The sequence below is a fragment of the Neopsephotus bourkii genome, unplaced genomic scaffold, assembly GCF_033783945.1.
Source record: "Neopsephotus bourkii isolate Nb327-2 ecotype Australia unplaced genomic scaffold, CSIRO-AGI_Nbou_v1 NB_518, whole genome shotgun sequence".
In the NCBI taxonomy this organism is placed as follows: domain Eukaryota; kingdom Metazoa; phylum Chordata; class Aves; order Psittaciformes; family Psittacidae; genus Neopsephotus; species Neopsephotus bourkii.
In genome coordinates, this window is record NW_026901019.1 from 914,915 (window position 1) to 941,463 (window position 26,549).

Consider the following 26,549-nt stretch of genomic DNA (forward strand, 5'->3'; position numbering starts at 1 on the left):
ATGGCTTAAGTCATAGAAAATGCAAACCCTCAAATTGTCTTGCTGAGACAAAAGCCTCAATTCTGCCACTTAAGCCAAGGGTAATGTTAAATGACAGAAAGCAGGAGTATTTTATCAACACTAAAGATTTTTCAGCTCTGAATTAGAATACTGGGGACCACACACAGAGAAGCTGTTGCTGTGATCAGTAGTGGGCTGGACATCTGCACTGAGAGCACCAAAATCAGCAGTAACAGAAGCCTGTCCAGTAATTCAGGCAGTTTATTTAGGAAGGCTGTATTACTGTGTATTTATTCTGAGGGTAAGGTCAATTCTGCCTGCCTACAAAGGAGTACTTCAGAGAAAGTTGTAAGACTCCCAGTTGCAGAAGAGCATTTGAATGCCATGAGGTTTGGAAGCACAGAACATGCAACCTGTGCACTGATGGCAGGAATACTCTGCATTGAGAATCCTGCCCCACAGAATAAGGTCACCAATGCACAGAATCCCTCAGTGTCACACCATGACATACCTGGGCTTGCGACATCTGTGACACTGAGCCGTGGTTGAACTGCAGGCTTCGAAGGGGAAGTACCACTGCAGGATTGCCGATTAATGTTCTCCCTCCAAAAACAGAGCTGCCCTTAAAACACCGAGTAAACCCCACCAAACAAATCAAGTTCCACAAAGCAGGCTTGGGTGCCTAAAGAGCTGTTTTGTAGGGGTCGAGAAGCATGCACAGGAGGAGGCAGAAAATGAGATGATAATTTCTAGGGGGCACAGGGTAAATTCAAGTTACTAAGAAAGCAAACTAACCTGTTCTGCTTCTGCAGGCTTGAACTGCACTACAGTAGTTGCAGTGAGTTCTTGAGATCTCTACTATGCGTAGGCCACATTCAGCAGAAACAGTCATATCTGTTAAGTGTATTTGATCAAAACTCAGCATTAGCTCTGACCAACATGCCAGTAACCAAGGAGAAACGCAGCCTGTTGAAGAGGCATGAATGTTCACGTTGCGTACATGAGATGGCCAAATACGTGAAAGTACATGGTACATGGATATGCTTATCACAAATTACCTACCTTCCTCCTGTTGTTGGAACTAGATGATATTAAGGTCCTTTCCAACCCTCACCATTCCACGATACTGCCCTGCAGTGATGAAAACCACTCCAGAACACCACAAAACATGCTGGAATTCATGGGTTCATTTAAGAATCCACATGTAAAATCTGTCATACCTACAGGATCAGGGTTACAATTGGAGTGTGGTGGTCATTACAATGTATTCTGTATCCAGTTAAGAATTGAAAGCAGGTTCCCAGCAGCATCACTCCCCAAACTAGCAGGATACTAAACCTATCTGCCTGAAGTTAGGCTCTGGCACCTTTCTCTGTGCACATAAAAAGGGTGGTGGGAGGTGACCTGCCTGCCTTCTTTACCAGAGGGTAACACTACAGCATGATGGGTAACATAACAACAAAAGCAACTGCAGGGAGCACCTGTGTTCCATTGTGTTATGAGAGGTAAATTTCCACAGGTAACTTGGCAAAATTAGTGTTTAGCGTTATTTTGCAATATCCCTTGCAAAGTTCCTAAATACCTTTAAACACAGCTACTCACCTTGTCCTCGTAACATTTCATTCTTAGCAATTAAAGTTAACCTCTCTGAAAAGAAATGACCTGAGACCATCTGCAAAAAAGCTTGCATTTTTGTGAAATATATCAACTCTCATAGGTCAATTTATTCAGAGTTACAAATTTCATTGAGAATAAAAGATTTATGCATTTAATTAACAGAACAAGTTTAGCTAAATAGAAACTCTGCACTAAAGTTTTGCAGTGGCACAATACCAACACAGAATACAGAAGCATCTTTCAACTATACAAAATTTTAAAATTGAAAATAATCCTGTTTACATATTCTTTATACATTAACATATAAAAGACCTCATTTAATGAGGCATCTAAAAGAATCAAAAAACCATCTCTACAGCTATCTCTGAAAATCCGTATCTGGAAACAATTCATTACACAGAAGCTTTACAAGACTATTTAAACAAACCAATACACACTTTTTACAAGATTAACATTCCAAAAGGTACTCTGTAGGCAGGTTGTCACTTTTTCTTTTTGCAGTTTACTTCACTGGTTATCTTCCATTATAAAAGTCTTTGTATTTCTATATCTGGTGGGTGTTGGTGGATAACCAGTCATCTCATTTAAAAATTGTGCAAAACAAACAAAAATTTGGAAAAACAGTATGCTTAACCAGTCATAGAAAATACCAGCTAAAGCACTTTGCCCCCTGTGGAGGGTAAAAAGCCATCACCAATCTCTTCCTGGAGAGTTATCTGTTACCTTTTTTACATTCCTTCATCAGACTCCTTCTATAAGTTACGATAAGTTAAAAGTTCCAACAAGTCACTGACTGATCAATAGACCTGCCCAGCATCCTCAAGTTTACAGCTTCTCTTTACTGTCTGTTCCGTATCCTGTTGCTGCTTCTTTAGATGGGGAACACAGCCTGTGTTGTACCCACATTACCCAAAGGCTGAAATGGCACCTCTCATACTTACACAGAAGTGTGTAGCTTTACCTAACAAAGACCTGCCATGTGGCTACTAATGTGAGCCATTTCCTCTTCGGCACTTCTGACATACCAGGAGAGTCAACAGCAAGAGGTGTGCAGAATTCATCTGAACTTTTAAAAAACTTAAATTCAATTTAATTTGAATTTTAAGTTCAAATTATAAGAAAGTATGTCCTCAAGTTTATTATAATAAATGCAATTACTAAGAGATTACCAGTTAGCAAAACTACTGTATGTGAATAACAAACGGATAAATCTAATGTAATGCTGGCCAGTAATGCTGGTTTTCTTAAGAAGCAGATAGAATATATTTTAAAGGGTCCTTTGTGAGAGGTTTTTTGTTTCCCTTATCTTCTGGCAGTTAGGATATTTGGTGAAGCCTATATAAAGGAAGAGGATTTTCCAGAACTACTTGCTGTACACTTGAAGGAAAACGTTCAGTCTCTGTTGGTGTTGTTAGCTGCAAAAGCATGTAGATTTCCCATCTGGCTCAGACCACTCTGAATATGTGCAACATGGATCTCAACGTTATTCTGAAAACAACTACAGGAAGAAAAGAAGAAGGAGGAAAAGAAAGTGTTAAAACCCATATTTAAGAGTTGTATCTGAATATTTGCACAGTGAAAGTCAAGGTAAGAACACACCCAGTATAAAAATTCAGGTGAATTAGAGTATTGCACACTAATGAACTTGATAGAGATACAGGTAAATATAGCGTTCATACAAACAGCCGCAGAGTTACTGATTTGAGTACTTAAAAGATGACGTTAACATGGCCAGAGTTGTTTAAATAAAACTATTATGGAGAGATGCTAAAATGCCCAAAATAAGTACAATGAAATGGAAACATCATCACCTTCACAGTGTAGTTCAACCTTTGGCTGAATCCTTTCCAATGTGCCATTTGCAGTGTTGTTTATAGAGAAGCTTTGTTTTTACTGCTGAACAATGCTAGAAAACAGCATTTCTCAGGAATTATTCTTAAACCAAAAGGCCATCCTACTATCTTTTGCAAACAAAACCAAAACCTGTAATTCGTGTGCGCAGCCTCCCATTATTATGTAGCAAAATGAGTATGGAGAGTATAAGGAAATACTTAGCATTTAGATATAATTTTCCAAATTGTGTAATTTAGAAGCATTATAATTATACAAATAAAATCCTGGTAACTCCTTCTGGAGGCTGCAGTGTGATCCAGACAAGTATCACCACATTCTTGCTATTTTTACAGTGCTTCCTCAGGCACCTGCTTGGGACAACTGTTGAAAAATGGCCCATCCAGAGTAGACGGGCCTTTGATCTGGCACAATATGGCTGTTCATCTGTTTCTTGGTTTAGAATATTGCTAATGGAAGCTGGTCAGAAGCTGTAATTATCTCATATGCCAGCTTTTGGTATTTACAGATAAGAGGTTGAGTAACAATGCAAAAGGAATACTGAAATTGTACTGTTCTTAGGTTTAAAGAACTTACTAGTGGGATTTCAAAGTCTGAAAGTGTTCCAAAATAACTTATTAGTTGTCATAAGTGACCGAAGAACAAGAAAGTCTAGTTGTTGTGGCATCAGTTCTGCACTTTTTATTTTCTACTCAGGTTACTTCACTGATAGGTTCAAACAGAAAACTGCTAATTTCACACTCTCTTTAAGAAACCCTCTATTAAATGGGACAATTCCTATAAGATACCAGATTAAAGACCTTAATTATAATCAATGTTCACCTCTAAAATACAGTGAGAATGACTTGCTGGCATAAAATGTGTAATTAAGTATTAAATATTAAAAAGTAATACCTGATATTTGAGTAGTCTATTGAATTCTTAATGTCATTTAATGAATCTGTTAGTGATTTAAATTCAAAGGAATTCAGATCACCTCCTTCTGCTAGACACTGTAGGAGAAGAAAACAAAAAGTGTTCTCACAGTTCGGCACAAAGAAGCTGTCAGAGCTTTAATGCTACGTAATTTATGGGAGAAACTATTTATTGCAAACATTTTACCTTAATTTGCAGTAATATTGCTGTAAGTCTAGAGATAAGATCAGTTAAGTTTTCACTCTCAACACAAAGCTGTCCTGTTGTTGAGGAATTTGCTTGCCTGACGATCTCCTGAGCCTCCTCTTCACACCTACGCCTCAGATCTGTTGGCTGGTCGGCAGGCTGGAGGCCTTGGTCAGGAGCAAGCTGCACAGATATAACAGAGAGAAAGAAAGAGTAAAAATTTCCTTTGCGTTTGATGTATGTGTGAAACGACAAATGATTTAAGAGAGGGTTCACAGGTGAACAGTGCACAGTATTATTTTCTTCATTTATGTGCAAGCATGCATTTGAAAACTGGCCACTGGCATCAGCAAAAGTGCATTCTGGTAAAAGAGAGACAAAGGCAGAGAGAGAAAGAAGGAATCCAATGCGGCTACTGCTAGTTTAATTTCAAAGTGACCCTTATGTACACTTTATTCCCAGGAAATTATGACTTGTTTTGGTACTTAGGTTAAGCCAACCCAACCAATACATACAGATTCCAGCAAAATCTTACCTCATAACAATACTGTTGAACTTTATGCAAAACTTTATTTAAGTCTTTGTTCAGTTGTTCTAGATCTAGAACAATAGTTGCGTATCTCCTCTGAAACTCAATGCCTATTGGCATAGAATAGGATTTCTGTGGAAAAGACAAAGCCCATTAAAGTTAATGCAATACTTTATATCTTTTGATATAGGAGTATATTTCTATTTGCTTATCCAAATGGCTATCAGAAACGTGTTTACTGTATTATGTACACGGAAACTTGTTTATAGCCTGCAGCCAAGACTAGTACAGTGATGTCAAGATGCTTTACTATTAATAAGATCTCATTTCAAAAAAATGAAGTGGAAAATGTGCAAATGTATGTATTAATAGTTCCTCTGAAGGCATCCACTGCCTCATGTATATTTACTTTTACTGCCAGATAATAATGGACTACATTCAGTTCTGATTTTGGTCAGTTCTGTTTATTTCTACATTGGACCGGTCATTAAAAAAATGCCTCCACAAAAGGACTGTTCTAAACTAAATAGTGCTGTTAAGCTAACAATTATCAAATCGCAATTGTATGAATTATTATCAAAGTCTGACAATGAAACTCTACCTGAATGAACTCAAAGGATGCTATTTTATTCATGTTCATGTATGTTATTGATGTTCAAGTGGATGGGTGCCAGAAAAAGATTCTTGTTCAAAGGAAATACATTTTAAAGGAGAAACGAGATTTAAAGGAGATACTCAGTGGCACAAACGTAGATGGGATTTTCAAGGGACAAAGAGGATTAGAAGACAGGCTAAGAATATGGCCCAATAGGAAGGTATCACATCCTCTATTTTTATCAGGACAGCCCTGAATAGCAACGGAGGTTGCTTTATGATTGCTGGTTTACAAAGGAAACAGCGCAAAGGAAGAATTCCAAAAGTATCTCAAAGTCCTTATGCAGGCTACAGCTGAGCTGAAATAGATCAGATTTGATATTTACATCTAGATCCCCTTCTTCCCTGTTGCTTTTTGTTCTTTCCATTTTTTGGAATATGAAGGAAAACAACAATACAGTTAATTGTGGCTTAATAGCTGAGTGACACAATATCTGGATTCTTGTCAGAGGAAGACTACTGTCATTCCTTTGAATTTCCTTATCTATGCAAAAGTACTAGTATCTCAATAAAAACAAAAAGGTTTTAATTTCCTTTATGAAACGTTGGTAATTTTTCAGGTAGAGTTATAGGTTGCAATGGTATGTTTTAGTCTTGCTTCTTTTATCTGTTATTATTATGCAAAATTAAAAGACAAAACATTTTATGCACAGGAAAAAATAATGTAGCACCTGAAGTGATAACAAGATTTTGAAGAGCAGCATCACAGCACAAAAGAAGAAAATTGCAGAGACCTAGGGATGGGGCAGTAGGAAGCAGAATAAAAAGGCACACGTGCACATGATCACTGAAGGGACAAAGAAGGAAATCTTACCACAATAAATCAAATCCTTCAAGTGTTTTACATGAAAAAAAATAATAATCAGCTTTTTGGTTTCAAGACATAAAAAGGCCTCCTCTTCCTTTCCACAAACCTTCAGCCTTCAGTCTGCACGTTTTAGAGACAGCTGTCTGAATGGATGCTAGCAGAAGGTTGAGACTGATAGCTTTCCACTTTCAAGTTGATTGATAGCCATGGGTGGTAGGAGAGGCATTCTTACCGTCTTGATTTACTGACTGATGATTAGATAAAGCCTAGCAAGAAAAAACTATTCTGCTGCTGCTAATTATACTCTAGCTGCTCTGGTATTGTCATTTTAAATGCCTGTGAAGGGCACTCAGAGCTTTATATAGAAAAATCTCTGAACTAAGATACTGTTTTGGCCAGAAAGCTAAATAAATATCTATTATCCACAAAATAAAATTACGATGAATGTCTTGCTATATAAACTTGTACCCAAGATTCTCAAAGTGCGTAGTATTTCCTTTCTATACGTGACAACTGACATGTTGACATTACTGATGTTAACATTCATCAGTTTCCAAAGCATAATGCTGTCAAAGGAGAATCATATGTGAAACAACTGACTTCTGACTTGTCTTTAAAAAACATAATTAAAGATTTTCACATTATCGAAAGCAGTAAAATATAGATTTTATCTAGACTCTAGTTTTAATGGTATCTATTTGCATGCGCTGTTAAAGCATACCCTGCTTTAAGAACTGAAAAGAAAACATTCTCACCAGCTTTTCTGCTTCTGTATTCATCTCTCTCAATTGCTTGATGTGTTCCTTCTTGATCATAAGGATTTTCGATAACCTGGTCTAAAACAAAGGAACTATTTTTAGAATGAATAGGTCCTTAAGCAGTTTAGAAATGACGTAGAAATTCAAGATAATAAAATGTGTGTCTCTTTCATCATTTTATATTATATTTCTCAGCTGCTCATCAAGTTCCGATGCAGAAATAAAAATTAATTAAAATTAAATGATGGATTTTCCAGAGATTTTTAAAGCATTTCAAGTGTCCTAGATCAGAGAATGGTAAAATCCATCAGCTGAAATTCCCTATGGGAAGACTAATACAATTTATGGCCAGCTAGAGGCTGAAGAATCAAGACTTCCTTTGCAGCCTGAAGGAAAGTGAAGGCTATTATCATCAAGTACTACAATTAATATCACTCACCTCACCATACCTTTTTTCACACAGTTCTCAGCCTGTTCTCAGCTGTGCCCTTGACCGAGCACCAGCCCTTTGTGTACACTCTTGCAGTTAAACCTGGTATAGAGATTGGATCTATTTTATACTGAACAACTGGGCTTTCCATTTTCCTCTTTCATAATGGGAATACCCTGTTTCTTCTGCCTTTGGGACCTCGCAGGCTGAAGTGGAAATCACAGGAAGTGCTCTCAACACACACATCACTCCTAAAACTATTCATAATCTCTATGGCCCCAAGAGAAATCCTAGCTCCACTACAACCAGTAACAGTTTTATTACTGATGTTACAGAGCCAAGATTTCAGATTTTATAAATTTCATAGCAGATAACTGCATCCTAGCAGTGGAACATGTGACTGGGAAAAATAAGAATTCCTAGCTCAGCATACATCTGCTTGTATATAATCCCCTTCACTGGTTTTCGAGTTCAGTCCTAATGCAGCCAGGATTCCTGCCCTCACAAATCCTAATAGAAAATTATTGCAGGACTTCTTTCAGCTAATTATGAATATTCTTGGAATTTCCATGTTAAACACATTCTTGTTCACTTCACAGTCGTTTGTTCTGCCAAAGCTGTTTTTCAGCTAAATATAGGCTCTCCCTCCTTGTATTTATCCCTGTTTATTCAGAGACAGTAAAAGCATCTCTTCTGCACTGTTCTCTCACCAGAATAATCACAACCCAAGTCCTTCCAGTCTCCTCTCCCATAAAAGGCTCTTGATCTCCTAAATTTGTGTATCTTTCTGTACCTTTATTCCATTCACTGCCATCTTTCCAGTATTCCAAATGACAGACCTGTAAACTAAGCCTGTAAAACCTCATCAATACTTCTTTCTACCACAAATACTTTGCCAGATGCATCTTACGAACGGATTGCAAGCCATGGTCAGACACACAGAGACGATACCAGTTAGGCTGTCTATCACTCTTCCAGTTCTATCTGCTCATTTCTGTCCTTATGCTGTCTCCCAATGCCTGTGCTGAGTCAGCACTTCAATTTCTGCAGCTACATGAAAAACCCAAAAAGGTTACTCATCAAGCTCTGCTGTTGTCACCATCCAGCAGCTGCCTAACACGTCTAAATCCTTCTCCTTCATGAAGCTGGTGAGCCCCCAACTTAATGCAGAATATATTATTTGTCCCCAAATTTGCAAGATATTTGGTGCCTAACTTCTATTTTGATGTCCAGACATATTCCAGGATGCAGAGCCCTAGTTCTCCAGTTCATGAGCTTGGATTTTATATTACAGTCATCCTATTCCCAGATACACTCCAGTGATCAATATAATCTGATCCTTTCTACAAGAAACTCTGACCTTCCAGTGTGTCTATGATGTCTATCAACCTTCTCTTATTGGCACATATTAAACAGATTTGCATTTTCATTTGCCAGTATCATCAGTGAATAGTTTAGCTCGGTTTCATCTGCCTTGAGAAATTCTTGGCTAACAGCTCTATTTTCAGCACAAGTCATCCTGTTTATGTTACAATTTGTAGCTCCCATTAAACTGGAATTGAGTTTTCAGTATGATGCTTTTCCACATTAAAAGAGATGAAGGAACAACCCAACCAGTACGCCCAGACTCATGCTTTAGATTGCATTTTTTAGTCAAGAGTGCATTTATAAGAACACAAGCGTTTCAAAGTAAGTGTGCAATGAGACACCAATTCCCTTTTCTGCATTAACACGCTCCCTCTACTGGACACGCAGCAACCCTGCAGACAAGCTGGTCTGTCCTAGATGGGTTCCTTTCTGAAGAGATGGGGTGGGAAGCTGCAGCAGAGCACTTGAAAAAGCATCCACCACATTTTAATACTGACTAGAACGTAAGAATGCAATCTATCGATTTTGACCTACATTATAGCCTATGAAATATTTAAGGCTACATTACACATTGCATGTAAGCATGAAAGGCTTTTTGGTTTTAATTTATTACTTATTTATTGCTTATTTATTACTTATTATTCTCACTATCATAATGTTAATTTTTGAGGCATTCTTCTCCTAATACATGATTATCCATAGTAAAAACCAGAAAGAATAGCAGTCTCTGATACCAAAAAATACACACATAGAAATTAATATGAAGATTTAGAACCATGGAATCACAGAATGGCTTGGGTTGGAAAGGATCATAAATTCACCAGGTTCCAACCTCCTGCCATGGGCAGGGACACCTCACACTAAACCATGTCACCCAAAACTCCATCCAGCCTGGCCTTGAACACTGCCAGGGATGGAGCGTTTACCATTTCTTTGGACAAGCCATTCCAGTGCCCCACTACCCTCACAGTAAAGAACTTTCGCAAAACCAAGACTCAGTGGTGTAGAACTATGATTAAAATAGTTGTTACAAATCCCAGTGTTTGCTTACAATTGCAAGTTTTAAGTAAACATTTATTTGTCAGCGTCTCCACATGAGTTTGGCTATACTTCCTTTTGTTCCAAGTTAATTTCAAAACCCATAAAAAGAGAACCAAGGGGCTGGGTTGAAACCTCATTCAAAATGTACTCCATTTTTTCCCTGTTTTGTCAAAAATAAAGTTTTCCTATTAAATTGTTCATTCACAGCATCATAAACAATTGCCTGGCAAGAGTGCTCAGAAAGTTTTCTTTGAATCAAACATTTCCTCATCATTTACTTCCTGCATCAGCATTAAATCAGAATGAGGGCTTTGACCTTTTTACTGTACCAGTGTATATGAAAGGCTAGAATAACTTTAATAATCACCTTTAATGCAAAAATACATCTGGACTGGTGGATGCAGTGCAATCAATAATCAGTATTTAACAGTCTCATGTATTTCACAACACTAAATTTCAGTAACATCCTTAAACTTCTAATAGAAAAAGTTGAAGATGCCTAAGATGCTTGAAAATAATGTATGGTCCTTCAATAAATGGTTTTGGGGTATTTTTAAGCCTTGTGATTCTTCATCAAAAACCTGCATAAAGTAGTAAATTGCTCACATAAATACAAGCCAAAAATCTGTGGCTTGATTTTGTTCAAAATCTTTTAAAAATCTTCAAGCAATAATACATACTAATGGGATATCTTTGTAAAATGCCACCATTTGTAATGCAAGCAAGAGACCTGTACTTTTAAAACTTGGATTTTGTTATAATGAATAATAATATACCATCAAATGTGACTGAGAAATCATTTTCAAGTTTAAAGTACAGAAACAATATCATAAACAGATCAACTTAACACACTGAACAGTTGCAAAGCTCAATACACCTTAACTACCCAGTTTCATCAGTCATTCTCAGTGACTGAAGGAGGATAGCTGCAGACACAACTCGGCAGCACAAACAGTACCTTTTGGACCTTTCCCAAAATTAGCTTCATACAGTAAGTTTTGTCTAAAAGACTGAAGAGAGCATTCTATCAAATAAAGTTAATTATGTTGAAAGGCTGAAATACCAGTTTCATGTGAGCTACGGACACAACTTCATTCTTTTCACTGATTACATACACTTTAAAATTTGAGAAGTGTCTAGCAATATTATTTCTTAGTTATTCATGTTCTGAACTCAGTTCATTCCCATCTCCTTTAGCAGGTTTAAAAAAGCTTTAACTGGTAAAGAATCACAGATCTTAAGGTAAGGCAACATGAGGATGATCAGGGGACTGGAGCACCTCATGTATGAAGAAAGGCCAAGAAAGTTGGGAGTGTTCAGCCTGGAGAAGGCTGTGTGGAGACCTCATAGCAGCCTTCCAGTATCTGAAGGGGAACTATAAGAATGCTGAGGATGGACTATTCATTAGGGACTGTAGTGACAGGACAAGGGGTAATGGGTTAAAACTTAAACAGGGGAAGTAAGATTGGATATAAAGAAGAAACTCTTTCCTGTTAGGGTGGTGAGGCACTGGAATGGGTTGCCCAGGGAAGTTGTGAATGCTCCATCCCTGGCAGTGTTCAAGGCCAGGTTGGACAGAGTCTTGGGTGACATGGGAGTTGTCCCTGCCTATGGCAGGGGAGTTGGAACTAGGTGATCTTAAGGTCCTTTCCAACCCTAATTATTCTATGATTCTATAAGCAACTACATTCTTCCATCATGCTGATGGAACTTACCTTGCTTTGAAGAGTTTTGATACTCAGTGAATCTCAGCTTCCTAACATTACTTGTCTGTGCTCTTTGGAACCCATGTACAAAAATCATTGAGGAATTACTCCATAATGGTGAAGACAAGAACATAGTTTTCTTATCTGTAACATGTATGCTTGTTTTCAGGGAAAAGAGTGCTGCTTTTTGTCTCCAAAAGGGTAGGTATTACATAATATAAAATACAATATTATACAATAACACAGATGGCCAAACGTTTTTTGCAGAATGCCACTATATTTTAAATAGACAAAGTCTTAACACAGTCCTAAGCCTGCAGGTAGAAATATCATCCTTTTTTCAGACCAAATGGTAGAGCTGGGAAAAATAAAGACACTTTTGGAGACAGAAGCCCCTCCTGTGGTCTAAACAGCAGCATATTTCAAAGCTGATGAACAAGTGAGAAAATTAAGAAGGGGTGAGGGGGAATAAAACCAAATACTATTAGCATCTTCTCAAAATGCAATTTGGATATCATCATCTCTCTCTCATAAATCCACAGACGCTCAGAAGAGTTGGCAGAATAAACACAAAAGGACAATACGCAACAAAATTAAGAGTTGTGGTTAATGCTTACCACTTGAATAAGGAATTCTACTGGAAAACCTCCTAGTGTTTCACTGTCTGTGCCTGAAATTTTGTTTTTCCATGAAGATTGTCCTAATAAAGGATCACTGTCCTACACAGAACAGAGAACATTTAATTAAGAGCTTATTTTTAGAAGGATTTGCTATATTTTTGATCTTGCTGAACAACCTCAGAAAATTCATCTCAACACCTGTTGAAGGTAACAGCTTCAGCATGTATCAGGAAATACTTCAGTGATTAATATTACACGAAAAAAGTAACTTACTGTAATTGGAGACTGGAGTGAAGGTGTATACTGCAATCGGGGAGGGGTCATAAAGAACCTTGAAGGCCGTTGTTTCTGTCCAAAGGCAGCAATTGGCATGGTTTCATGAGGCTCGTTACTCTAAGATAGGAAAAGGAAGGATGTATTTCAGCAATCAAGAATATTACACATCTTTTGGAATACATAATTTGCTTCTGGAATCTGAACTAGCCAAGCCCATCCATGACCCAACACAGCAATGTCAAAAGATTAACGTTATGCTTTGGGCTAGCAGGAGCTTTAAAACTGTATTCCATTGCTGGAGTTTTCAAAATGTTATGGCATCACACCAACTAATTCTAATCCAAAAATTATATTGGCAAGTTGCAGACAAATCATGGCTGAATCATGGAGTTCAGCAGAGGCCCCAGACTCAGATCATGAGTGAAACTAGACTAATTATAGACTCTTAGCAGATTCAAGACTATACAAGATACAAAAGAACAAAAGGCCCTCTGAAAATCTTGCAGTCTAGGTCAGACTGTTTGGCAGGAACAGTTCCTGGAGCTCATAAATTGGTAGGAACATCTATGACCTATAATTCCAAGTCGTCTGACCAGAGCAATATCCCCACAGGTGGGTGTTGCTCATTACCATAAAAAGTTTCAAAATGAGGTCAAATCAACTCATAATACTTGCTTGCAGCTACCACAGGCCTTTCCAGACTGTGGCAAATCACAAAGTGACAGGCTTTCCTGAACCCTGTCAGGATTCCCTAGCAGAATTTTCTTTGGGATCTTACATTACTTGTTATATTTCTTAATATTAAACTCAGGCTATTGTAATAACCTACAATAGTAGGTCTAATAAATTATTCCCATTTGAGACATTATATTTTTATCATAGACGGTTATCCTGTTCTATAAAACCATAAACAGAAGCTAATTTCCCTGGAATTACCCATGCATATTATGTCTGTTTCTATTTATGAAAATAAATATAATATTTTGAATTTTCTTCTTTTTGATTAAAGCATACCATTGTAGATTTTTGTATTGTATTTCATACTATTTTAAAACGTGCCATTAATACTTACGAGAACTTCATAATCTGGGATTGTGTGTGTTCCAAGACCTGCCCTGTCAAAAGTCACTCTGTAGGTAGCATTAAGGGTGTCTACAGCATCTATTTGTCCAGTGAATAATCCATCATGGACACCTCGCAAACGTGCTTTAGATAAGAAGAAAGAACAACAAACCAAACGTTATAATGTTCTGATATCACTGAGAAAAGACTTAATACATCTTTTGAAAGTAACCCTTTATAGATATATTTAAAGGCCACACATTAAATGAGAAAAAACATAAACCCAGAAAAAGAACTGTATGCAACAGAAATATTACCCAAATGTTTGTCAAATTTATTTTTCCAAGTCAAGCATTGCCCAGATTTAATCCTTAGCACTACGCTTGAGGCTACATAAACTGGTACTTAATACCCAATACCTTCTGACAGACAAATTTTGCAGGCAAAACTCAATTTCCAGATGATTTTGCATACCATTTCTCTTTAAGCACTTTCACTGATGACTGCATATTGAGCAAAAGACAATGAGGAACACAGCTCACGGATACAGCTCTAGGAAAGCGAGAAGAGGCAGTGTTGTGCATGCCTGCCCTTCAGCAAGAATTAAAGGCAGTGTTGCTGAAGAATGAAAAAAGCAGTGAACAGTAACGGCTTGAGTAGGAGATACCATGCTTAAGTGAAAAGCATCAGGATCACAAACAGATAGGATGGTAAAATTAAAGTTTTTATAAGACCAGACAAAACTTGTGGAATGAGAACTTGTTGAATGTTTTTAACAACATTCCTTCTTCAGTTGTGTAAGCTTTTTTCAGTAAGGCAATGCCATGTTCAAGATACAAGCCCAATTGTATATATAGTATCAATCGTATATCTGTTTCAAAACCAACATCTTTGTGTTTATGGAAAAATAAAAGCTTAAGCTGTAAATTAGGTTAGATTTTAACCTCTCACACAACACTCAGTTCTTTGCAATTAAGCATAGCTCTCTCCGTGATTGGATAGATACGCTTGAAAGAAATAAATCTACAATTTGAACCACAGGAATAATAAACCATTCATACTAACTTTGTACCTCAAAACCACATCACTGCTTTAAAAATATGAGCTAATCCTCACATGCACCTTCTCAATGAGTTAGCAATAAAACCATGCAAATTGTGATGTGTTAACTATGTGCACTAAGTATATTATGGTTTACTAAAGTCTTTGCAAGACACTTAGGTGGTGTCTCACTTGTTTTGAAGAAACTACCTGTAACTTTTGTTCCTATTACAAGTGGTAATGGGATTTCTTCTGGAAGATCTTTGAACTGTGAAATGTCTGCAACTTTCCGCTGCTGCAAAAGTCTTATTTTCTGTCGTTTCTGTTTTAACGCTGATCTCTCTTCCTCAAAGAATGCAGAGGAACACCTATAATACAATCAAGTAAAGCTATACTTAAATTCAGCACTGAAAGCATACATATGTGAAGACACATCAAATAAATAGGCATTATTTACAAATCAGGGAGGGGAAAATGAAAATGCTTCGGGTGAAGTGTTCAAGAGAAAGGAATTCATTGAATGGATTTAGGCAGTCCTATTCCCCGGAATTAATCACTCCTAAAATAACAGTTTATTTAAAAATAATACTCCAAAATGCCAGCTGTTCCATTCTGGAGTATATAGTACATAATATCGGAAGAATATAGCTTTTTATGACTTTTTCTGCTTATACGGATCCATCTGGTGTCACAACAAGGCTAAAGCAGTTCCCACATTCAGTCTGCTCTTGAGTACCACCTATTCAATGCATGTGAGGAGGACTCACTGTGAGGTCCCTGGCTGCCATCACTTCCTGATACACAGTAGATCCCTTTCACGTGTGCTCATATCTCAAACTGAGTATTAAAGGGCACCAGACACAGAACATAAAAGGGCATTTCTGTGTCTCGTCTTCTTACGTCTGCACAGAGTACAACTCAGCCACAAAAATCTCTCTTATGCAGATGAATTGTTCTGAGACTGATTGTAGTAAACGTACAAACTTGTCTGAAATTGGGCTATTGTACAAAATCAGACAGTCTCTAGAAGTCCTCTCCATCACTTTGTGTGTGTGTGTGTGTGTGTGTGTGTGTGTGTGTGTGTGTGTGTTAAATGTAATCTAAAAGGTGGAAGACTTACTCCCAAAGCTGTTACTTGGTTTTATTCATTTTCACTTTTAACCTACTGAAAGGGCATGATGCATGAAGGAGATACTGAAAGCATAACAACATTAAGGACTCGATCCTGTCTCTCATTCCTTATTAAAAAGTTTTATGATTCTTGTGTCAATGAAAGAAGTCATTTAGGAGTGCAGATGCTATTGTAGGCCTGCTTAATCGCAGCAGCAGTTCTTTACCAAACAATTTACTCCTTTGTTAATTGCTTTACTACAGTCAAATCCAATTTAAACATTTGCCATGGAACTCACACAGTTATATATTGATTACTGATCCTATTTTATGGGGTTATGTTAGAAGATATTGACAACTCCTTTACTAGCTCCCCCTTCAACACTGCAAACTGTTTTTTGTTCTGAATCCCTTCAAGATCTTCTTTAGTTACTTATCGCTTACTCAGTACCGAGCAGTCAGCTCCTACCTCCACATCTGCTTCCACTCCTCTCATTATATGTCACAATAAACATTCTTACATTTTCTTCTGTGTGCACCTCACTTGGAGAGTTCCACAGAGCCACTTTACTATTCTTCAAAATTTCTCTTCCTTGCAATGTGTATGGGAAGTCATAAGCAGTAAACTGCCAGGATGCTGAGGCTACTTTCTTTCCAACTGACTGGCAGTCTCACACTCATTTGCCTATGTGCATACATCATTTACTTTTTATCTTATACATGGCTCCTAAGATATATGGACAATTAACCACTGAGATCTTAGTCCTAAGTAAGACATTAAAAATAAGAAAAAAGAAAAAAAGAATGAACAGGAACAAACTGAAGCTGTGATGTACTTCTGTCAGGTATGTGCACCAATACAGTGCACTGAAGGTTCCTTTACTAGGCTTTCCAACCTCTCACCGTAAAAGTCATCACTAGTCTTTGTATAGTCTAGAAAGTGCGTGGTAGCAACTGGAGGTGCACGTCCCACTCCCCAGTTTACCACTGAAGAGCACGATGTGTTCACCTGCAGTTGTGTATTGCCTAATGATCCTCAATTAAGAAAATATCTGAAAAGGGATATCACAGAGAGAGAGTGATGGTGGTTGGGAAACATATGCAAAACTTATTTGTATAGTCTTATTTAAAGATGCCATTTGCTTCATATTTACTGCTGAAAGGAGCAAGTATGAAATAATGCTCCTCATGGGCTAGGAATATGAAGTAGCAAAATGCAGGTCAGAGCTTTCCAGTTCCATTGACTGGAGTAACTAATTACAGCAAGATAAAAAAAAAGGGGGGGAAGGGGGAAAAACCCCAAAGCAATATAGATTTTAGTATTAGTCCTTCTAATCATGTCCAGGTTCTTGCATCAGGAACATCTGTTATCACCTGATGTTCTTCAACCCATGCTCTTAGAAATACAAATTCAAATGCTGATATACTAATCACTGACTTTGGAAGCTCCCTACAATAGCAACTATGGTTTTACTGCTAACCCAGACATTCTTAAAGAGTCTCCGTTCCCAGTGCTATAGGTCATGGATGTACAAAGTACTTGCAATGTATTTCTTGGCTTCTGTTAAAGGAAATCTCCAACCCCACATCCCCCATATACATTTAATAAAGGTTATCCCATTTTCATGGCATTCCTATGAAAAAAAAAAAGATTAAAACTATGGTACAGATCACATTGTAACCTCTTTCTTTTTGGTTTCCACCTCAGTAATGAGAACTTGAACAGAAGAGTCATCACCATCATACAGTGGCAGGACAAGCATATCTGAACTTAATTTCATATCCATTGCTATTTCACAACCCCAATGAAGTTTATACAGAGTACACAAGACTAACTATTACCTCTTCCTTTTCTTGGAGCATATCTTTCCCCACAGTCTAGCGGAATCTTACAAGCTTTGCAGGCTCCCATGAAGAATACTGTTGTGCCAATCAACCCCACTGTTGATGGTGTGATAGGACATTTAGTGTAGCAGCAGACATAAGAAAATATTACAATATATTTAAAACAAATTAAAAAAGAAAGAGACAATGACCATGTGCACAGCTCTCACACAGACACTACCATCCTCCGCCATCAACACTGTGGATGCAAAATGCCTTAGTTTTGATTGCTTCATGGGAACATAGCAGTATTGACATGATGTTTAGTTTACTGGCATACGATGAGGACAGACAGAAGAAATTGCCAACAGAATAATAATGTATAAAACCAACTTTGCTCTAGAGGCAGATGAAAATTACCTTGAAAAAGGCTCCAAATTATTCAAATGATTTGGAATAATTTAAAATCTGTCAGAACTGTTAAGGCCAAAGACCACTATGGGCATAGTGAAAAAGACTGTCAATATTTGATGATTAAAGAAATGAAATGCAAACAGGAATGCTTATTTTATGTTGACAAAAAGCAAGAACTCAAAGTTTTAGTTAACAAACAAAATGAGACAATATCCAGTCAAATATTTGTACTTCAGAATTCAAATAAAACAAACTTCTGCCTATTTAGACCTGTGGTTCCTTAGGCATGAATCAGTCTTCTTAAAAAGTAGCTTAATAGAAAACCCCAAATCAAGCTCACTCTCAAAAAAGAAAGCAAGCAGTTTTATCTTTGGTCCAACAGAATGCTGAATGAGGCAAGCTGATCTTTCATACTGGTATACACTTTTGGCAAAAGTCAAATGAGTAAGGGATTATATAACCTCCAGATACACCATTTCCCTCTCAGCGGGAAGCATGATGATAAAAGGGATGAAAAGCTACCTCAGTTAACCTCAAATGATATGAATGCTTTTCCAAAAGGACCTATTTCAAAGCTGGCTCTGCTGTTTTCCCTTGACTGGCAATTTTTAAGTTTTGTAGAGTTGTTTGTAAGTACAGGAGATTAAATAGCCTCCACCAGTCAAAGTATAATCTGACACAGTACAGTGATTCATGAAATGAATTCAGTGCTTTACTGTATTTTCAGAAACAAACCAGTCTTTTATTTCTGCAACACTACTTACACATTTGTCTCCTGATCTCACACAATGATAGGATGGTTGAGCTTGGGAGAGACCCTGGAGGTCCCCTGCTCCAAACCTGTCCAGCAGAGACACATGCAGGAGGCTGCCCAGGACATGTCCAGACACCCTTCAAGTATCTCTAAGGATGGAGATCCTATCATCTCTCTGGGCAACCTGTGCCAGTGCTCAGTCACCCTTAGACTAAAAAGAAGTCTTTTCTTATGTAAAGACTGAACCTCCTGTGTTTCAGCTCTTGCCCATTGCCTCGACCTATCTCCAGACAATGATGAAAAAAGCCTGGCCTCACTTTCTCTATGCCTTACTTTCAGGTATTTCTACACAGAGATGAGATCCTCCCTAAGACTTTTCTTCTTTAGGCTAAATTGTATTAGGCTAAATTTCTGTGAAAAGGCTGAACTGAAATCAGTAGGTTTAAGAATGGAGAATTCTATATTAGAGAAAAAACTATGCTCTGCATTAAATTCTGGCTTCATTCTATAAAGTGTAAATATTTCATGGGTGACTATCCTCTCTCTCCATTTTGGCAGCCAAGCCAGGAGAAGTTGATGAACTATAAAATGGTATTAAAAATAATAAAAGAGATGAAAATGTGCACTTGTTTTCCCCATGGAGAGCTAGTTATAGCCAGGAAAAAGGAAAATCTTGAAAAATTGGCCTGTCTTCTATGTCAGGAAGCACTGCAGCCTAGAAGATACAACAATAATTTCAACATATCCTAGCTCAGACACTTAGTTATCCAGAGTGGTAACAGAATTTTTCAAGTACAGGCTCATTAGAACTACATGGACTGGACACATGCACATATGTAACAGGGTATGTGGGAGAGTGGAGTGTGTGCTCAGAGAGTTATTATTTTGCTTTACTGCCTGTATGCAAAAGTATTTTAAAAGGAACAATTCCAGTGTCATGAAAACTACATGTAGTTATTAGCTGAAAAGAAGAAAGAAAGAAATTACCTCCGTGGTTTTCCCATTAATCGTCTGATTTTCCCCCATTCTACTCTTGTCAGTTTTCTGGTTTTCAAATTTGGAAAAGATTCTTTCAGGCAGACACAGAAGTCATTATCGCCTTCAAATAGAGGTCTGTTGAAACATAATTGTCCTCTGTTAACTACACTTAATAAACTTGTCATGAAATTCCAAAACGCATCCATTATAAGAAATACATTGAAAACAAAAAGTATAAATTAGTTATATAAACAAGATGCTCCAAAGGACAAATTTAACCTGAAGTAAATTCAGCTGAAAACAAAGACAAAGTTTCCAGGAGTGTTATTCTACTTGAGCTTTACTATCAGTCATGTTTAAATACGTTCCTCTCTTGTAACTATGGGGAAACATGTATTCTTCCTGTTTTGGAATGTACACAAAAGCACCAAATGAAACTTCAGCAAAGGCAGTGCAGTGCCATGAGGATACTGCAACACACTGAAGGAAACCATAAAGTTATGGTGACATGTTGAGAACAAAGGAAGAGACATACTGGGGTATATGACACTCCCTGATTTCTCAGTGATACTGAGAAAGACAGTACCTTTTTCAGAAATTCATTCAATTATAACCCTGATTCTCAACAGAGAAGGTTCCAAAATACAGGAAATTGAGCCAAGCTGGCATTCTCCACAGCTACACACGTGGGACTTTTATTGTATCATACCATGACTCCATGATGAAGCAGAGGATCAATATTATAGAAGTGACAGTTCAGATAACCTACCTACACAACTTACGAAATTCTCTTTGATGCTATGATCTGTCTGTATCCATCTGTTTTATGACTGCCTTTTACTTTGTAGTACCACATCCTTCTTGGGCTGAAGAGACAAGGGAGCAGCAACAGCTATACCCATCTAATAGCAGGTTAATCATTAAAGACTATGTGCCACTGAAATAGATCTCACCCGGTGAGAACAAAAGAATAACTGCATCCTAGATAAAGCCACTTTTCTCCACTCTCTGCAGGGTGCTGGAATTTAGAAGGGAACATCCTCAAGCACAGAACAAAGAGGATCTTGTAAGCCACACTGCTTTCAAGTGAGTGTGTGGGTTGGCAGTAGAGAGGAAAGGTGCATGGACATATGGAGACCCGGGCAAGAATGGAAGAGAATATTTTCTCTCTGCAGTAGGAGGATCGGCAGCTGTGTCTTGAAGTGAAAAAGAAACCACAAAGAATGATCAGCGAGGCTCAGGAAACAGACAGGGGGGTGTGTAAAAGAGTTTTACTGTTGCTAATGTAAGATACCTGTGCAAATAACAACTGGTTTGGGAAAGAGAATCTGTATTTGATTGTTTTTACTGTCATCTCTCCCTAAGCAGGGAAAATGTAAATCCACAGCACCCACAAGACTGGAAGCTCTGGGAAATGGTGCAAGCAAGCTACAGTTGCATCTTGTTCTGAGGGCCTATGATCACTCCAGTGGTAAGTAGCTCTTCAGAAGTCTGTGTGTGTGTCAGAGGTCAACAGGATTGTCCTCTGCAGCAGCATAGAAAGAATCCAGCTGAAACAGCTTCAATAATCTAATAACCACAAATGATAGCCATAGAGATTAAAACATTTTAAAAACTTAATAGCAGACATGGCATATAAATTGAGGATTTCAATTTTGGATGAGACAATTTGGTTAAAATATTCTGAGACTTGTACAGCGAGCCATATTTTTTCAGTTGACAGCTCTATGCTTTAAACTTTTTCTTGTAAAGTCTAGATCATACATCACTCAGAACAACATACAAAGTTTTTCTTCCAAAGGTATGTAGTTTCTCAGTAAACTATATTAGAATATCTTAACATGATTATATCTTACTTAGCATTAAAACATACATGGGTAAATTTCAAAGAGGTTTTCACAATTGCCTGCTAAACTCAGATTCTAATCTACTGACAGACTTAAAGTTCCACAGACAATTACTGGAGAATAAATAATTGTCTCAAAGTTCTTGGATTGTTGTAAAAATCGTAATTATACATATTAGTACTAGGAATAAATAAGGTTTGGGTTGTTTAGTTGTTTTTTCTTTAGCGGGGGGAAGAGTGGGGAGGTTGTTTTTTGCTCAAATAAGGAGGGAAAAGAAGCATGTGAAAGACAAATTCCTCTTTCAAAGGAATTAAATCCTACAGTTGATGAATTTAAAAGTAACTAAAACGGACAGGTAATTTTTCTAGTTGTGGTGAACATATCCTGAAACATTTTTCTGTTGCTATGACTGCCTTCTCAGCTAAGGAAAACAGCCCCAGCAATCATGATTAAAATAGGAAGGAAAACCAGTAATTATTTGGTATGAATGAATTCCAGAAAAGAATGCTTGATAACTCTGAAGCTGTTCTTCAAAATATTACATACTATTGTTTCATCTGTTAGTCAATTGGGGTAGATTTTAAGAATCCATTCATCAAAAATGATTTTTACATTTTAGGATTTTTAAGTTTTCATGATTAGGGACTAAAATAAAATGGATCTTTTAAATAATTGGCACCATTTTGCTAGTGGTGTTAAGAGAACAAGTGCCAAAGACCCCAAATGACAAATTGCAGAAACAGTCTAGGAGACAGAGTAGGAGATCCAAGAAGGATGCCAATATGTAGGCAAAACCTGAATAGTCACAAACCAAACTCTGTTAGAGATCACAACAAAAAAAAGGATGATGGAGAAAAGAAATATTCAAAATCAATGTTTACATCTTTTAGGGAAGCAGCACCTTATGAAGCAGCAGTCTCCTTCCCATCCCCCGTGTATAACATTGATCCAAGGGCTGAAAAAAGTCCAAGTGTTCTGGTACCTTCATGCCTAAGAGGCTAAAAACATTATGAATAAAATCTTGTATCTGGTAGAGGCAGAGGTGATAAAAAGAAGATTATTTCCATGAAGGATGGCTCTCCATAGAAGACTACCCAAGTAGGTTGCTCATTATTAAAACAACAACAAAAGAAACAAAAATCCCAAAGAACAAAACAATGACAATTTTCAATAACTAATACTTTAAGAATAAACTTTGGAGTATCTAACTACTGTATAGAAATTTGCAGCTCAAGGTCAGAAAATTACTTGATTCTATACTATTAAGAGAGAATGATACAAAACAAACATACTTATCGATATTTGAATAGAACCATTCGTATATGCACCACTTGTGAGCTTTGGGAAGTTTGAGCAGGTTACGAAGCCGTAAACCAATCTTCTGTGATGCTTTCTTGTCTGGTGTTGGCATTGTTGTATTAAACTTCTATATAGTAAGATAAAGGACACAGTTAAACACAGTCTAACACTGTTAACTATTCAAATAACTACACTAGATTCTCTTGACAAAAGTTTGCACATTAACAACTGTTACATTTTCATCACACATACTGTTTCATAACAAGGTTTTGTTGCAGGTCTGTAATAATCCTTACTGCATTATATCAGCAATGCATCAACTGAACAGGTGCAAACTTTAGCAGGATCAATACAGCAAATTATCTCCATACACATATCTCTTCTAACGCAAACATTTTACAACACTGGAACTGCATTATTGGTAACAGCAGCACAGCATTAAAGTACACACAGACTTCTGAAGTTTGAGGCACCACTGAACATGGTCTCTAATAGCATATGTGATGATGTGGCTCAGATACCAGCAACACCAACTGCCTCATTTGCAGTAGCGCTTTTACTCTTGCTAGCTCTTCTTAACCTGAGCATAAAGCTAGCACAGAAATGTGATAGAGCCAAAGCTTTGAGCAGTGCCTGATTCACAGAAATCTGCAAAAGAAACTAGCATGGACATAAGCAAGTTTTGACTTCATTTGAAAGCTATTTTATAAATTGCAGAAAAGACACTGTCTTGGGTTACATGCATAATACATAGACATGTGTATAAACGAGAGTGTAGAAAACTAATTCCATACTTTTGTTCCAGGGTTGGCTGTCTTACTGACAGACAGAAAAACTTATTTGCAACAAAATCACAGCTTTTGAGAATACTAGTTTAACTGAGCCCCAACGCCATAATCAGTTGTTAACCTTCCCCAAATGCTCAAAAGCAGTTTGACCTTTAGTAGCACCAATAACAGGATAAAGCGTAAGGCATGCCCTTGCTGGCTCCTGCTGGGTGTAATCACTATTGTACATACAGGTCCCCTTTCTCCCACTGGAACTCCAGGAGACAAAGCCCAGCAGGACAGCAAAATCTGTGAGCTACAGCAGCTGCAGCCCCTCACACATTTATCTAGCAACCGCTGGACCTCATGAACCAGACATTTAAGTACAAACCAATCAGGTGTACAGCATTATCCAGGCCTTTCTACCATTAAGAAATCATGAATAGAGAGAAATGCCATGGCCCCCATCTCTAAGTCTTCCCTGTTCCATGCTGCACGGTATAGTTCAGAATGCAAATAACACCAGTAGTCAAAAAGTATTTTTTCAGTGTGTCAAATTCAGGCTGATAAGGTGAAGGTACAGAGAAGTGATCTGGAAGACAAAGGTACTAGAGAGCCAGTTCTTTGGGACTAAGAGATGTCTAACATAGCAATCGAAGGCTGAGAAAAATAACAGCTATCCTTGATACAGCATGAAAAAAGCAGACAGTCAAGAGGAAAAGTAGAAAAAAGAGCTGTTTGAACTGGAAGACATTATCATTAGACGATCAATAAGGTAATAGATGGCCATGAATCCATTTAGGCTATAAATCTACAGCAAGTTCCTAACTGTTGAAATACATTTGTTCTACAGCAGCCGCCTAAATGATGTAGTCAGTGCAAAAGAAGTAGACAGTTTTTACCTGAAGATGTGTAGGTTTATGCAGACTACAGGATACAACTGGTTGTGGGATCAAGATGGGCAATTAGTCTGGAATCCTCAGCACCGTATGCTTATGTCCAGGATCAAAAAAAACAGATACTCTCATAAACTGAGGAACGCACTTGTGTGAAGAAAAGTATAAATCTGTTTTGAATTGCGGCTTACTCCTAGCAACATTTTTCCTCACAAGAATATTCATAAACTGATAATGCAACTTGAGAAGCAAATATATTCTGATTTTCAACTAACACAGATAGGCTTGTTGCCCTATGTGGTAAAAATATCCGCATGCATGTAGATATCTGCAGAACCATCACAAAGTTCTGATTTCCTTTAGGCGACCTTATGTTTATTTGCCTGTCATCTTCACAGAAGAGTTGACTCCAGTTTGAGTTTCTGAAGGGCTGCATGTATCAAAATTAAGAATGAATTACAAGAAAAGTAATCTGATTTCTCTGTTCATGCACAGAATTCACAGTGAGAGAACCGGAATGCCTTTTCTCTTGCCACCTACTGGTTTTAAGGCACATGGTACACAATAAATAGTGCCTCCTAGCAGTTAAAGATCTAAGGGCTGAGAGAAGAAGAAATGTAAGATTCCAAGCTTTCCAGTGCTAACTATAACCCATTACTATATTGCTGGCCCAGTTCCACGGAAGTATTTAGAACCTAACTCCCACTTGTTTCCAGAGGAGTTAGGTGTCTAAACACTTGTGTATCTGAGCGTGCTTTGATTATAAGCACATCTGTTAAACAGTTTGTTCTAAATTCTGGGTCAAAAAAAGCACTTATTCAAACAATGTATTTGTTCTGGTATGTTCTCGGTAAAAACATTAGCTGGATATAATTTTTTGGAAAGGATTTCTTTGAAGTCTAATAAAGTGTTGTGGGTTTGTTGTTTTTTAACTCATTGGAAGTGCCTACACTGCAAACTGCCAAGAAGATGAAGTCTGAAGAAACTAAAGCTTGAATAAGTTATGTGAAAATATCAGAAGAATTTAGAATTTATGCTAACTAAAATTGACTTGTGTGCTAATCGACTATGGCTCAAATAGAATTAGAAGGCTGATTGAACGCAAGAAACCATATTGCGAATGTGTGTCATGAAAAAAACATTTCCATTTAGTTATTCCTCAACACTTTAACCTATAACAAAACACCTGTATTTCAACAAAGACGAAAGAATAAAAGCTGCTTTAATAAGCTTTTCCTTCCATGAAGACTTTGTGGGCCAACACAGGAGCCAGCCACAGCTAAAATGTGTCTCCTTTGCAGTACTGCACCCTGTAGCGTTCCTTGTACTCCCAACTATTTACAAAGGTGATGAGCAAAGGCAGAATAAATGCAGATTTCACTTCTTTCAGTACAGATGGTGAACACACTACAAATTGATCTCGGCATGTCATTTGTTACACAATGTGAAGAATACTGATGACAAATATAAGCTTACTAAAGAGTTAGAAACAAATCACAGAAGTAAAATAAAATTTCACTAACAAGCATCTACCCTTAAGAAAGACGTTTAATACATTTGTGATTACAGTATCTATTTGAAAAGAGATATTCTCTAGTAAAATCATCAGTGGTAGCAAAAAAAAATCTGTCTGTCCTATGCCATGAAAACAGCTGTAGCTTTCCAGGGAAATGCTCCCTTCTTACTCTAAACTGTATGTATTATACATATAGCCACATAAGTCTATTTCAGCAACAGTAGTGCTATGTATGTACTAGACACCTAAGCACATTCAGCACACAAAAGAAAATATCCATTC

The 26,549-nt window shown here is 37.4% G+C and overlaps 1 protein-coding gene across 5 annotated transcripts in view; it reads right to left on the minus strand.

The window, feature by feature from the left end:
• Positions 1-1,673: 1,673 nt before the first annotated feature.
• Positions 1,674-26,549, minus strand: part of LIN9 (lin-9 DREAM MuvB core complex component) — a 37,050-nt gene continuing 12,174 nt past the window's right edge. For 3 of the 5 annotated variants that reach the window (XM_061350494.1, XM_061350496.1, XM_061350497.1), the window contains exons 4-14: positions 23,082-23,215; positions 19,952-20,077; positions 15,073-15,230; positions 13,832-13,965; positions 12,757-12,876; positions 12,481-12,582; positions 7,316-7,396; positions 5,105-5,230; positions 4,570-4,752; positions 4,363-4,460; positions 1,674-3,115 (exon numbers count right to left, since the gene is read on the minus strand). In XM_061350494.1, coding sequence (XP_061206478.1) covers positions 3,010-3,115; positions 4,363-4,460; positions 4,570-4,752; positions 5,105-5,230; positions 7,316-7,396; positions 12,481-12,582; positions 12,757-12,876; positions 13,832-13,965; positions 15,073-15,230; positions 19,952-20,077; positions 23,082-23,215 — 1,368 coding nt within the window. In that variant the 3' untranslated portion in view covers positions 1,674-3,009. Of the gene's footprint in view, positions 3,116-4,362; positions 4,461-4,569; positions 4,753-5,104; positions 5,231-7,315; positions 7,397-12,480; positions 12,583-12,756; positions 12,877-13,831; positions 13,966-15,072; positions 15,231-19,951; positions 20,078-23,081; positions 23,218-25,081; positions 25,182-26,549 lie in introns of all 5 variants that reach the window. The other 2 variants (XM_061350498.1, XM_061350495.1) reach the window with 2 other exon arrangements.